Source organism: Chanodichthys erythropterus, chromosome 18, assembly GCF_024489055.1.
Source record: "Chanodichthys erythropterus isolate Z2021 chromosome 18, ASM2448905v1, whole genome shotgun sequence".
In the NCBI taxonomy this organism is placed as follows: domain Eukaryota; kingdom Metazoa; phylum Chordata; class Actinopteri; order Cypriniformes; family Xenocyprididae; genus Chanodichthys; species Chanodichthys erythropterus.
The window spans coordinates 33600917-33614161 of NC_090238.1; the positions used below are offsets into that span (position 1 = coordinate 33600917).

A 13245-nucleotide genomic window follows, 5' to 3' on the forward strand; every position below is an offset into this window, starting at 1 on the left:
TGGTAGACCTTGACTAAGCTGGTGGGGACCTAGTTGAGCTAATAAACTCAAACACATTTGAGTTGGTTGAACTGAGTTGAGCTCCAAAACATACTTAGAATTGGTTGATGAGTAAAGACCACCTTAATCTGGTATGACCTGGTTTCTTCAGCAGAAAAAGATGGAGAACCAAGATGTGTAGATGAAAGAAATGCAGTTTCAAAATTTCACATACTGACTTGTTAGGAAGACAGCAGAATCATGAAGTGATACAACAGCAGAATGAGTCCTCAAAAAGCCTGAAGGAAGAAGATCTTGGTGAACAAAGTCACTTTGTTCAAAGGTTACAGGAGTATGTACTGTAAAGTCAACTTTAATGATCTGAGATCACTCTGCCTAGCGACTACAGATGGTGGAAAACATTTTCCAATGTGACTAAAGCATACCATTATCTCCAAGTATGAATATGACTGAAGCAGAATTAAACAGTGTGAAACTTAACCTCTCTGTGGTGTGATCTGAATGACAATGATTTGAATGAAAAAACATCAGCCATGTCAGAATAAAACTACATTGAAATACGAGGAGACATCTTTGTTTTCAAAAGTCTTGTGGCGCACTTGTGGCAGCATTTGCGCCTGAAAAATTAAGAGGATCTGACAAGCATGCTGCAGAGTTCTTATTTCTACTGACACGATCACAGACTGAGGGCCCTGAGGTTATCTGTGAATGCCATCTGTTGCCACTCAAGAACCTTGAGTGACAACAGATGTGAGAAAAAGTTAAACATTTAGCCAACATAAACAAGCCATGGATGAATATGACCTGCACTTCAGTAATAAAAGGTCCTTTCAACATACTTTTTTATCCACTGTTACTTTAAAAAAAACAAAAAACAGTTATGCAGAGTACAGTAGCACCTATAGGCAATAGCTGTGAATAAGCTCTGAATCACAGACGCTGAGAACAGGACATGCCCAAACTGGTCTCCCTTCACTGGAAAACACTTCATATTAATCCGCATTGTCCTGGCTTGACACTTCAGACACACACTTCTAGACATCTAACAGTCTTGCAAAAACCAAAACGGTGTCCGAATTTCTTTTTTTAACATTATTGTACAAAAACAATTAGCTGGCACAAAATGTTCAGTGTCTTATAAAACCTTACAAAACTGAAGTCCTGTTATAAAAAAATGCAACTCACCAGATGAGTCAGGTTTCACTAGTTTGCTGAGCCAAACAAAGTTCCTCTTGAACTCATAAAATAGTGGTGGCATGCCATTTCAGCTACCCAGAATTTGAAAAATGTTGAGAAAATGTTCCTGTTTCAAAGTTGTTGAGTTGCGAGATAAAGTTTAAAGGGGACCTATTATGCCCCTTTTTACAAGGTGTAAAACAAGTCTCTGATGACCCGAGTGTGTATGTGCTCAAAATTAGCTAAAAAAGTACCCCACCGATAATTTTTTATAGCATGCTGAAATTGCCATTTTTGGGGGGTGATCAAAAATACACCATTTTGTGTGTGTCCTTTTAAATGCAAATGAGCTGGTGCTCCCAGCCTCCTTTCAAGAAGAGGGCGGAGCTTCAAGAGCTCATGCTCCGCCATTCCAGCAACAACAAAACAGGACAATCTCACGCACTGAAAATGTCAGAAACTAACAGTGTTTAGCCTTATATGTTTCAGAATCAATCTTTATTAAAATAACCCCATTCATAAGTATGTGAACCATTGATTCTCAATACTGTGTGTGGTTACCTGATGATCCACGACTGTTTTTATGTTTTGTGATGGTTGTTCATGAGTCTCTTGTTTGTCCTGAGCAGTTAAACTGAGCTCTGTTCTTCAGAAAAATCCTCCAGCTCCTGCAGATTCATCAGTTTTCAAGCATTTTTGCATATTTGAACCCTTTCCAGCAGTGACTGTAGGATTTTGAGATTCATCTTTTCACACGGAGGACAATTTAGGGACTCAAACACAACTATTAAAAAAGGTTCAAACATTCACTGATGCTCAGGAAGGAAACACGATGCATTAAAAGCCGAAGGGGTGAAAACTTTGAATCAATGGTTCACACACTTATGAATGGGGTTATTTTAATAAATTCAGCTATTGTTTTGACTTGTGAACTAAATGCAAACATTTTATGTAAAATATCTTACTCAGGACAGTACTAAACAAAAAATAACATGCATTTTTTTATTATCCCTCTTATTTTATTAAAATAATTCTCATTTTCACAGATTCTGCAAGGGGTTCACATACTTTTTCATGGCACTGTATAAGACTTTACCGATTTTCTTCGGGACATTTTTCTTGAAAAAGAAATTTAACCACAAAGTCCTCAGTGACTCAGATGGCAGGAGTCTATGGATACTCTTATGTACAGAGGTACATTTCAAAACGCAACACTTGTAATGCCTCTTTGGCGCAACTCCAGCTGCTACAGTGAGGATACAAAAATGGCGACTCTGTGCTTCTCACTCAGGGTTGCGTCTATGCTAATAGGGCAGATCGTCACCGGCTGTGGGCAGGGCTTCTCCCTATAATGACATCATCGTATGGGGGTATCGTAATCAGCTCATTTGAAGAGACTGCTTTTGATTTATGGAAATTATAAAAAAAAAATAAAAATGAGTGAGTGGATTTTTACCATTATAGACTGGTTGTTCTCAAACACTGCGGACACACATCAGTGTTCAATCACCTTATAAAAGTCAATTTTGCATAATAGATCCCTTTAAAATAACAAATAATTCAGGTTTATGGGAAATATAATTACAATGTGAGATAAAAAAGTTACAATTGAGAGATATATAGTCTCAATTGTGAGATATAGTCTTATAAAGATAAGAAATAAGATAAGATATAAGATAATAATAAGATATAAAGTTGAAATTTTAAACTACAGCTGTAATTCTGAGAAATAAAGTCACAATTACAACAAAAAGCTGAAATTATGAAAAATAAGTTACATTTTTAATTATCTAATTTTATATCAGATTTTTAATTCTGAAAGAAGTAATTAAAAATGCAGAAATTAAAAGGTTCAAAAACACTGCATAATGTATGAGAATACCGTTTTCTTGTCATTGAACTGTTGCTGAATTATTGCTGCATAAACCATCAAGATGGCACCAGACTTTAGATTATGTTGTACAGTGCTGTACGAAGTGTAACAATGAGGCAAAGCTTTGTTCGGTTTTACAGCCTTCACTGCCTGATGAGTTCACACGTTGCCATCAAGCAATTAACATGCAAATGTCTCATTCTATCACCAGCCACATGTGGCAAAGCTTGATGCTATGGGCTGGTGTGAGCGCCAGGTTTTGAGTGGGTACCGACTGTGAGAACTGAATGAATAAAATTTTTTTTCCCGTCAACCAGGTAGGCTGTGGTTTAAATCACACCAGACAGACAGTAAGCGCGATCACCAAAACATCTCGATGATCTCATTTCTGTTTAAATGACACATTTTCTCACTGGAGTAGTTAAAACTAAAGCCAAAAAAAGAAAAAGTCAAATCATTGTCTGTATTACGTTAGTGTTTCCAAACACTGAAAAACACCCATATTTGGTCATATAATATAGGCCTATGCTTTTTGAATTACAGTTCACACAAGTAACTGCAGCTCAGAGGCAGAGTCAGATGTTGATTCAAATTCAATAACCACACTGACAGATTTAGTTAGTTCATTCAGTGGCAGATTCATCAGAATTAAACCAATAACTTTGACTTGCGTGAGTCTTTCATTTATTTTATGTCATGACTCCCAATGTGTTCTTGGCACACTCACTTTGGAAAATTATTCTGCACATATGCAACTTTTATACACTAGGCTAGGCTACTGGGACTTATCCTGCGAAATATCTGACTCAATCAGATCTGAACCCAGCTGAGGTCACCTTCTGCCATGAGCCAGCCAGCCATTCCCCTGCCTGCATTACAGGGCTTTGCGATAACTGCTTTTTCATCCACAGCTGTTGGGCAGCAACAATGTACCTATTGATATCACAGATAGGAATGATGACTGACTAATACAGAAAACATGGTTTGTTATTAAGAGACTGCATTTAGGTAAAACTCAAATTTTAGACAGAATTTTAACGCTTGCTTCTGGCAAAAACAACGTCCTGAGTGATAAAGGCATCTGAGATTTGATTCAGGAGGTATGCAGTGGTAACGTGGAATCTTGAAGTAAATAATATATGATTGGAAAAGTGCATTATTCATTAGTTGGTATGGCAATAACAAAAATTTAAAAAAAAAGAGTTAAAACGTCTGTTGTTGTTATACCCTCTCTCATAATTAAATTGCAAAATGGTTGCACATATGTCAAACTGCTGGCCGTAACTTAACAGCTTTTAGTGCTCTGTAATGCATTTAGTGCATTAAATGTATGTGACGGGGTTGAAAAGGTCAACCAAGGCCATATAATGGTTAAGATACATACAGTATGCTTGTCTGTGAAGCTCATCTATAGATTGGAACACATTTGCAAAGCTAGTCAACTGTAAAAATTCCCAAGTCAGGTGCATGAAATGAGACAACCAGGAAGAGTTATTAAATATTCAATATGGCCAGGTCAAGCTATTCAGCGTTCTTTGTTATTAAAGTGTTACATCTTATTGTTCTAGGAACAAATGATACCAACACATAAATCAGAGTACACTATTGGTCGGTATGATAAACTAAGTATTTTATATCGTAAAGTATTGTTTATATCATTGTATGTAAAAATATCCATATAGCACAGAACTACATTTATTAACACTTTAGAAAGAACATGCCGAGATAAAGAAAGATGAGAAAATAAAGAACGGGATGTAAGAGCTATTAAGAACAATAAGTCATGGAAAACAAACTCAATGAGGTGTTTACACTCAGACAGCATATGATCCTGAATTCAGTTCTCTTTCACAGATAACTGCACTTGAATTGTCAAATACACAAACAATTAAAATGCCCATTCTCTTGAGTATTCACGTAAACACAGTTGGTGACGTCTTTTATGCCAGGTGCACACTGTATGATTTTAGCCCCGATTTCACATGCTGAAAGTCTGAGGCAACAAACGCCTGAAGTCTGAGGCAAATCAGTGCTCATTCAAGTGATTGACAGTCGCGTAGGGTGTATCATCAAACACGTGATCTGAGAGAAACGCTGATGCCTGTGAAATATTTAGCATGCTAAATATCTGGACCTGTCTGCGACAGAGAAAAAAAAAGTTCAGGGGAAGGAGACATTGACCTGCAACAGAACATCAGCAAGCATGCTTTTTTTTTTTTTTTTTTTAAAACAACTCTGAATATAAGTTGACATTCTCTTGATTTGTGAATACATGAAAATGCTAAAATTCTTATGAAATGTAAAAAGAAATTTCTCAAATCAGAAAAAATTTTATTATTTATCATGATTATAATTTTAGAGCAAAATAATTGTAATGGTGATCTTCCAATGTGATAAATTGTGAAAATCTAGTGAAAATCAAGTTTGTTGTTTATATGTCTATGTGGTGTTTTTAATATGCTTTAAGACAAACCATGTGCAAATTCATAAGTCAACACCATTGCTGAGAATTTTCTCATTAAAACTGCAGTGATCTAAAACGCGATTTGAAATCGCTGGCGTTTGTGAAGTCACAAACTACCTTGTAACCAATCACGTCAACATGTGGGCGGGCCTTAGCATATCATTAACTATGACCACTCTGAAGCAGGGGAGTTTCAAGAGAAGCCAGGTTATCCCAGTATATTTTTCTGTTGATATGAAAAATCAGGTAGATTTAGCAATATAGCGGATGTATGATGATTATTATGATGTTATGATGAACGACATGCCTTTCTCCACTGACGTTCTGAGTTGTTCAAAGCGTTTCTAAGGATACTGATTTTCATAAGGCAGCTGTTTGACTCTGAGATGGCAAACGGGAACATGGTTTGTGTAACATTAGCAACACATTATTAGCCGTTTGATAGCGTAGTCGAGCAAAAAGCTAAACATATTAATTACTGGATGTGTCGGATGTTGTAAAAAGCAATACCATTGTGCAGCGTTTACTTCAGTAAGTTGACCGAGTGAATCTCTGAGCTGGTGTGAGTGGGTGAAGGCGTAGCTAATTAGCATATTCATAGATCCCCGTATACTAAATGAAGCAAGGGTGTAGAGTTACAATCAAGCTATTTTAAAGCATGAAGATTTTTTTTACAGGACAAAATGTTTAAATATGTCATTTTGATGATCAAAGATGAGTTTTAAAGGGATAAAATTATTGACTACAGGGGGACTTTAACCATTATTGTGCAGCTCTAAAGTAATCAGCATCCAATTAGTGCCATGCATACACAATCTCTCTCCTTTTGTCTCATTGAAAAGGATAAGAATGTAGAATCACACTTTAAACTAGAATAACTAGCTAATATTTTATAAGCAAAACCCTAAGGGCCAGATATACTAACAGGTTGTACCAGTCCAAAATTTACTAAAGACACGCAGCGAAAGATAAGCGATGAAGTCGTGGACACGGTTATTTTTGCAGCTTACCTTAGTTTACCTGAGAGGGAGGAGAGGGTTTTTTTCACACTTGAGTCCAAGTTTGAAAGGACCAAGTGTGAAAACACCCTAAATCATACAAAGTGATTTACTAAGGTTTGTGTTGGACAGTTTACTGATATTTGCACCATTATTCAATGCCCCAAAGAAAAGCATGTTTTAATCCATTTTGCACTTAGCTTGGCTTCATAGGCTGCTAATTTACACTGCTCTTGGTAGATTGCACTTGTCATTATGGAAAAGATCTGGCTGCGCCCATTTTCAATTCACACACTGTCAGTAGATAAACCTCAGAACTTTCCACTCCCATCTGTGCTTTTATGGGATTGCGGCCTCACTCCAATTTGCCCTTTTTAGCAAATCTGTCTTAACGTTTGCATGTTTATTATCATATTCTTGAGATGACTGTTGTTCTTGCCACTGTTGCTGCTGGGTCACCACAACCTTTGGCTGAACTGAAGCATCTGTGAGCTGCTTTGAAAAGCGGAAATAAAGCCTATAATAAATAAAGAAAAAAGTCAGAATCTCAACTTTCTACAGAACGAATACTACAGCATGTCTATTTATGGTGTGGAAAGATAAGTGGCCTCATTTGGGAGTGTCTTTCTGACTGTTCTGAGCAACACACTTATCTAATCTCTGTTCTATGTTTTTCTGGTGAAAATTTAAATTGTGTATTTAAATTATAAGTGCATATGATTGTTCTTCAGTCAAGGCTAAAAAGCAGAAGGGGGCTTGATGTTAGATGGAGGACAAAGAGTTTGATGTTAATACACTGTCAAGCACAAAGTCAAATCCAACCCTAGATAACACTAATCAGATAAAGACTCTCCCATAATGAAAACAGACTGCCGTTATCCCATTTATAAGCCCTTCTCTAAGATGTATGATCCTACTACATACGTTTAAAGATGATTATAATAACAACAAACATTCTTGGCCAAAACATTCAACCGATGAGTCAAAGGGCCTTATGACTTCCATGATGTGGAAAACATAGATGTGGAATTGCCATCCACACAGGACACATTTCTCAAAACTCTATATTTGTCAAAGATAAATACATAGTAACCCATCTAAATGATAACTTTGAACCAGTATAGTAATGAATGCAGGGTGCTGAGTAAATACCAGAGGGAATGCACTACCAAATGTAAACACTGGCAGTTTGCAACACGTGGTGTTGTCAAACCTTTGCAGCTGCAAGTTACTTGAGAGGACCAATGGGAGTAAAAAGTGTTTTCCAGGATACTGACTGGAACTATTTTGATAAGCCCTCTTTCCTAACAACACAATCTACCTTGACCACACAAAAAAGAAAAATAAGTATGGTGTATTTTGCCATCAACTGAATTCTCTCAGTAAAAGATTCTCATGTTCCTGATACTGATATTTGCAGTTTATTTATCTGCAATTTCATTTAGTTCATTAAGCAGTCTACTTGTAGGCCAACACAGAATGTTTTGGATTTGGACTACGTATGTTTCCATTAAAAGTTGCGAATTTAACTTGTGCGCAAAATTGGAGCATTGCATAAAACACTTGCGAATAAAGCAGCCTTTCCATCTCGTGTTCAAGAGAACACAATAAATATGGAAGTTGCTGCCATCAGGGAAGCCATTTTTTTCCTACATCATCATAAATTACTTGCCTCTCATAGCATGCAGACAAAAAACAATAAATTCTGTCATATTATCTTGCGTTTGGATGCCTGGTGTTTGGGAACGCAATCATGTGAGACTGTTCTGGGAGGTCATTAAATCACATCATTTTGATGACAGTCTTTGACTCGGGCATTTCAGAATAACTAAAACAACATTTGAGATGCTGTGCAATAAAACTGGTCCCTAATCCTATCACATCCACTGTTGAGGCAAAGTCACATGAGGTTTTTGTTGTGCTTCAAGGTATTTATTTTAGTTTTTGTGCATGTCTTCTTATCGGATTAAAAAAAAATAACTGCCTCAATTGAGCTCATACTTTTTATCCAGATTTTTAGAATTTATGCATATCTTGGCACATAAAAAGTAGCCTAAACAACAAAAGAAAACTATACAATACAAAACAATATTTAGTTTTCATTAAAGCAAAGTCTGAAAGTTGAGTGATTAACTTTACACTTGTTGTAAGCTCTGAATGTCGCACCTTTAAAATAAATTAAATACTTGTACTGTAATTTTACAATAATGTGCAAAATCATTCATTTTGTCACATCAGCCAGCTGGAGTGCCCATAATCTCCATCAAAAGGCACTCCTCCCGGGCTATCTCATCATGAACTTCAATTCCCATAACCCATTGCCTGGACTCACTATGTCTATATAAGTTTTCACTCTTTCTTTGCGAAGTCTTGTAAGTGTCACACTGCATTTCTGAGCGCTTGCTCTCTGGTTTCTCATGTCATGGTTTTTGCTCTTCTGCCTGGTTTCGTGGTTTTGTCTATGTTTTTCTTCCCTGTTCTTCTTTATCTGTCCTGTGCTTTGACCTATTGCCTGTTTTATGGATTATGAATCTGGATTGCCCCAATAAAAGCTGTGTTTTGATCCTCAACCAGTGTTTCAGAGTGGTACTTGACACATTTCTACAGACTTGCTGTATTTAGATTATAAGTATATTATATTATCTATATCAAAGAACAGCATTACCACAATATTTCACATTGACACACCCTTACAACGTCAATTGCTTTTTTAAAAAATGCTTTTTCCCCACTTTTAAATATGACTTCACAAGTCATTTATGAACTCGGAACTTGTAATTACAAAATTTACAACTCCACTTGAAAGGCATAAAATAGCAGCTTCAAAATGTAATTTATGTTGTAGGACAAAAAGTAAATGTAAACCACAGGCCATATTTTACTGAAACTTAAAATTAAAAACTTGTTATTCTCAGAATCCAATGAAAATTGCTTCCAGGTTGTAGAAATGCGAACCGAACGTTTAGTCACAACAAGTTAAGTTAGAATGACACTATGAAATTTCAGAAAATATAAAATGTCTAGACCAACATTTGAGCAAAGAATTTCCAAATAATCAGATCATCATTAAATTTATATTTCTAAATTATATTGATTTCACTGGAACTATTAAGATAATACTTAATCTAACTAAACTCTTTTTTAACAAATTAAATGAAGAGGATTCAAACCAAAATAACTCTGATATCAGGAACATATGGTGGGGCAGAGAAAATTACACTTTGGATATCGGGAAAATAGCATTAATTCTTCATATAACCTCAACAATGCCATTTTTTGTTGACAAAAATTGAGTATGATTAATCATTGGTTTGTTTTTTAAAAAATAATCCCATGGTTGTCTCCTGCCTTATTGCAATATTACAACCAACTTTCAAACCACAACTTACACAGCAGATGCGCTAAAAAGATCATGGTACCTTGGATCACACATGCAGTTTTGACAACCCAGAGAGGACCACATTATTCCTTTATACTACACAATCCCCCCAAAAAAGCATCGAAAATCCCTATAACTCAAAGCTACTTACTGTCTTTTCATGGAGTGTTCATCCAGGGTTTTTGTCAAAACTTAACAATCCACTGTCGAACTATGCAACACAATCCTGATCCTCTAGACCCCTGCAGAGCACCAGCACCTGAACTGGAGCACATCAACTCCTCAAACACCACAATGGGTCATTTCATATGAATATTTGCATCATCTGACTGGACGGGCCAAGGGTCCCATGATCCCAAAACAGAGTGTGCTGCCCTGCCTACCTAGGCAGCTTTCCTAAAGCATTACAGCAGCATTTTTGGACATCACGATGCCCAAAAATGCTGTCTAGGTAAGCAGCACACTAGGTTTTGAGAGCTAGAACATCTTAATGTGACAGTAACCTATAGTAAACAGCCATCTTAGACATCACTCGGGTAAACATATCTATATGAGAGCTGCACATCCAGGAAGAAAGTGGAGTTTCGCCTTTATAACCAAATGTAGATCATAAAGCATTTCCAAAAAAAGTAAACCGAAATTGTATGGTATACTGACTGCTGACATCTGGCTTTAAAATAATGAACGCTGCACAAATCCTATTGCATTAATGAAAGTCAATGTAGTGTCGAATACTGTGGATAAGCAAACATTTTAGTTTGAGACAGACGCATTCCTCGTAGCCATCTGTAATTGCACGAGCGTTTTACCTTATGTCTTCATGTAGTTTTGCAGGCAGATATAAGAATCAGCTGATACGTCCGACGCGTTGTGAAGACGCCATTAGTCTGAGTATTTCCTAGTGCTGTTCTGTACAGAAAGCGAGTCTGTGCGTCTCTATATATGTATGTGTCTCTGAAGCCAAGGAGCAGCACTAGCGCCCTCTGTTGGGAGCAATACACAAACTATTATTTCAAATTTCAAATGATCAAGAGCAGTTTTGGGAAGCTGTAACATTACATGAGGTGTCAACTCAAAGTTTATTCTGATTTCATTAACCATGTTTGTAAATTTTATTTACTTTTCTATACTTCTCCAGGGCCCCAAAAATCCTCAGACCCCAGAGGGATAATAAAATCAGTGATTTTGCTTTATTTTTAAATATTTTAAAGACAAACCAGGTACTGCAACAAAATATATCAGATCCATTGCCAATACTCATCAAGGACCTGTTTTTTTGTGTGTGAATTAAGTTTTATTAGTTGGTATTGTGAAAGATGAACAGGGTGAAATATTACACATTAATTCATTTTAGCAACATCAGTTCAAACCAAAGTAGAAATATATATATGTATAATATATGATGGGGACATGAAAATGTACAGCGTACATTCGACCCTGTTGAAAAAAACAGCATGCTGGTTAGGTATGTTTTTAAGCATAGTTTGAGCTGGTTTATGCTGGTCCTTAGCTGGTCATGAGCTGGTTTAAAGGGTCATTTATTACTCATCCTCATGCTGTTCCACACCCGTGAGACCCTCGTTCATCTTCGGAACACAAATTAAGATATTTTTGATAAAATCCGATGGCTCAGTGAGGCCTGCATTGACAGCAAGATAATTAACACTTTCAAATGCCCAGAAAGCTACTAAAGACAAATTATATTAGACAAATTAAAGAATATTTAAAACAGTTGATGTGACTAAAGTGGTTCAACCTTAATGTTATGAAGCGACAAGAATACTTTTTGTGTGCCAAAAGACAAAAAAAGCCCCAACAAGATTATTCTACAATATTTAATGTTGGGCGATTTCAAAACACTGCTTAACGAATCTTTTGTGTCGAATCAGTGGTTCATAGCGTGTATCAAACTTTAAAAGTCACTGATTACAGTAAACGCTGCTTTGTTACATCATACGTTTTTCGAAATTTCAATGGTTCACCACTGGGGGGCGTGACTTTGGCAGTTTGATACACGCTCTGAACCACTGATTCGAAACAAAAGATTTGTAAAGCTTCAAAGCTTCATGAAGCATTGTTTTGACATCGCCCATCACTAGATATTGTTGAATAAAGTCGTTATTTATTTTGGCGCTCAAAAAGTATTCTTGTCGCTGCATAACATTACGGTTGAACCACTGTAGTCACATGAACTGTTTTAAATGTCTTTAGTAGCTTTCTGGGCATCTGAAAGTGTTAATTGTCTTGCTGTCAATGCAGGCCTCACTGAGCCATTGGATTTTCTAAAAAAATATCTTAATTTGTGTTCCGAAGATGAACGAAGGTCTTACGGGTGTGAAACGACATGAGGGTTAGTAATTACTGACTGAATTTTCATTTTTTGGGTGAACTAACCCTTTAAGCTGGTCAAGTGCTGGTCCTAAGCTGGAGATAGTTGCTTATAAGGTCCTATAGGACCATCTTAAACCAGCTCAAGCCAGCATAAACCAGCTCAAACCAGCTTCCATGCTTCACAACATACCTAACCACCAGTATATGTTGTTTTTGTCAACAGGGAAGTTATCAAAATCAGTAACATCTTCTGAAGTCCCCCTGTAGTCAATAATTTTATCCCTTAAAACTCATATTTGATCATCAAAATGACATATTTAAACGTTTTTTCCAGTGAAAACAAAATTCTTTATGCTTGAATGTAACTATACAGCCTTGCCTCATTTAGTATGTATCAACGAATATGCAAATTAGCCCCGCCTCCACTCGCTCAGAGATAAACTTGCTCAACTTACTGAGGTAAACGCTGCACAATGGCATCGCTCTCTACGACATCATTGGACACAACGGTAATTAATATGATTAGCCTTATGCTTGACTATGTTGCAGCTAGTAATGTGTTGCTAATGTTACACAAACCATATTCCCGTGTCAGTCAGATCACAAATGCTTTGAACAAGAACGTCAGTGGAGGAAGGGAAATAGTTCATCGTAACATCATTCATTACCATATTGCTAAATAGACACGATTTTTCATCTCAACAGAAAAATATAACCTGCTTCTCTAGAGACCCCCCTGCTAGTTCAGTTTGCTGTTAATGATATGCTAAAGCCCGCCCCCACATTGACGTGATTGGTTACAAGGTAGTTTGTGACGTCACAGACACCAGCGATTTCAAAGCACTGAATTTTGAGAAGAAAATACTCAGCAATGGTGTTGACATGAATTTGCACATGATTTGTTTTAAAATTATTAATATTATAATATTAAAACACCACATAGACATATAAACAACATTAACAACTTCATTTTCACCACAAGGTGCTTTTTATATTAGGAAGGCCAAAATTTAATTTTAAAAGA

At 36.5% G+C, this 13245-nt stretch overlaps 1 protein-coding gene across 2 annotated transcripts in view; it reads right to left on the reverse strand.

Moving 5' to 3' along the window:
* rnf144aa (ring finger protein 144aa) overlaps positions 1-10825 on the reverse strand; it is a 44743-nt gene extending 33918 nt beyond the window's left edge. The window contains exon 1 of one of the 2 annotated variants that reach the window (XM_067368239.1): positions 10700-10825. Coding sequence is in view for 1 of the 2 variants with exons in the window: in XM_067368238.1 (XP_067224339.1) it covers positions 10042-10052 (11 nt within the window). In the remaining variant the exon portion in view is untranslated. Of the gene's footprint in view, positions 1-10041; positions 10177-10699 lie in introns of those variants that run through there. The other variant, XM_067368238.1, reaches the window with a different exon arrangement.
* Between the last annotated feature and the right edge of the window lie 2420 nt (positions 10826-13245).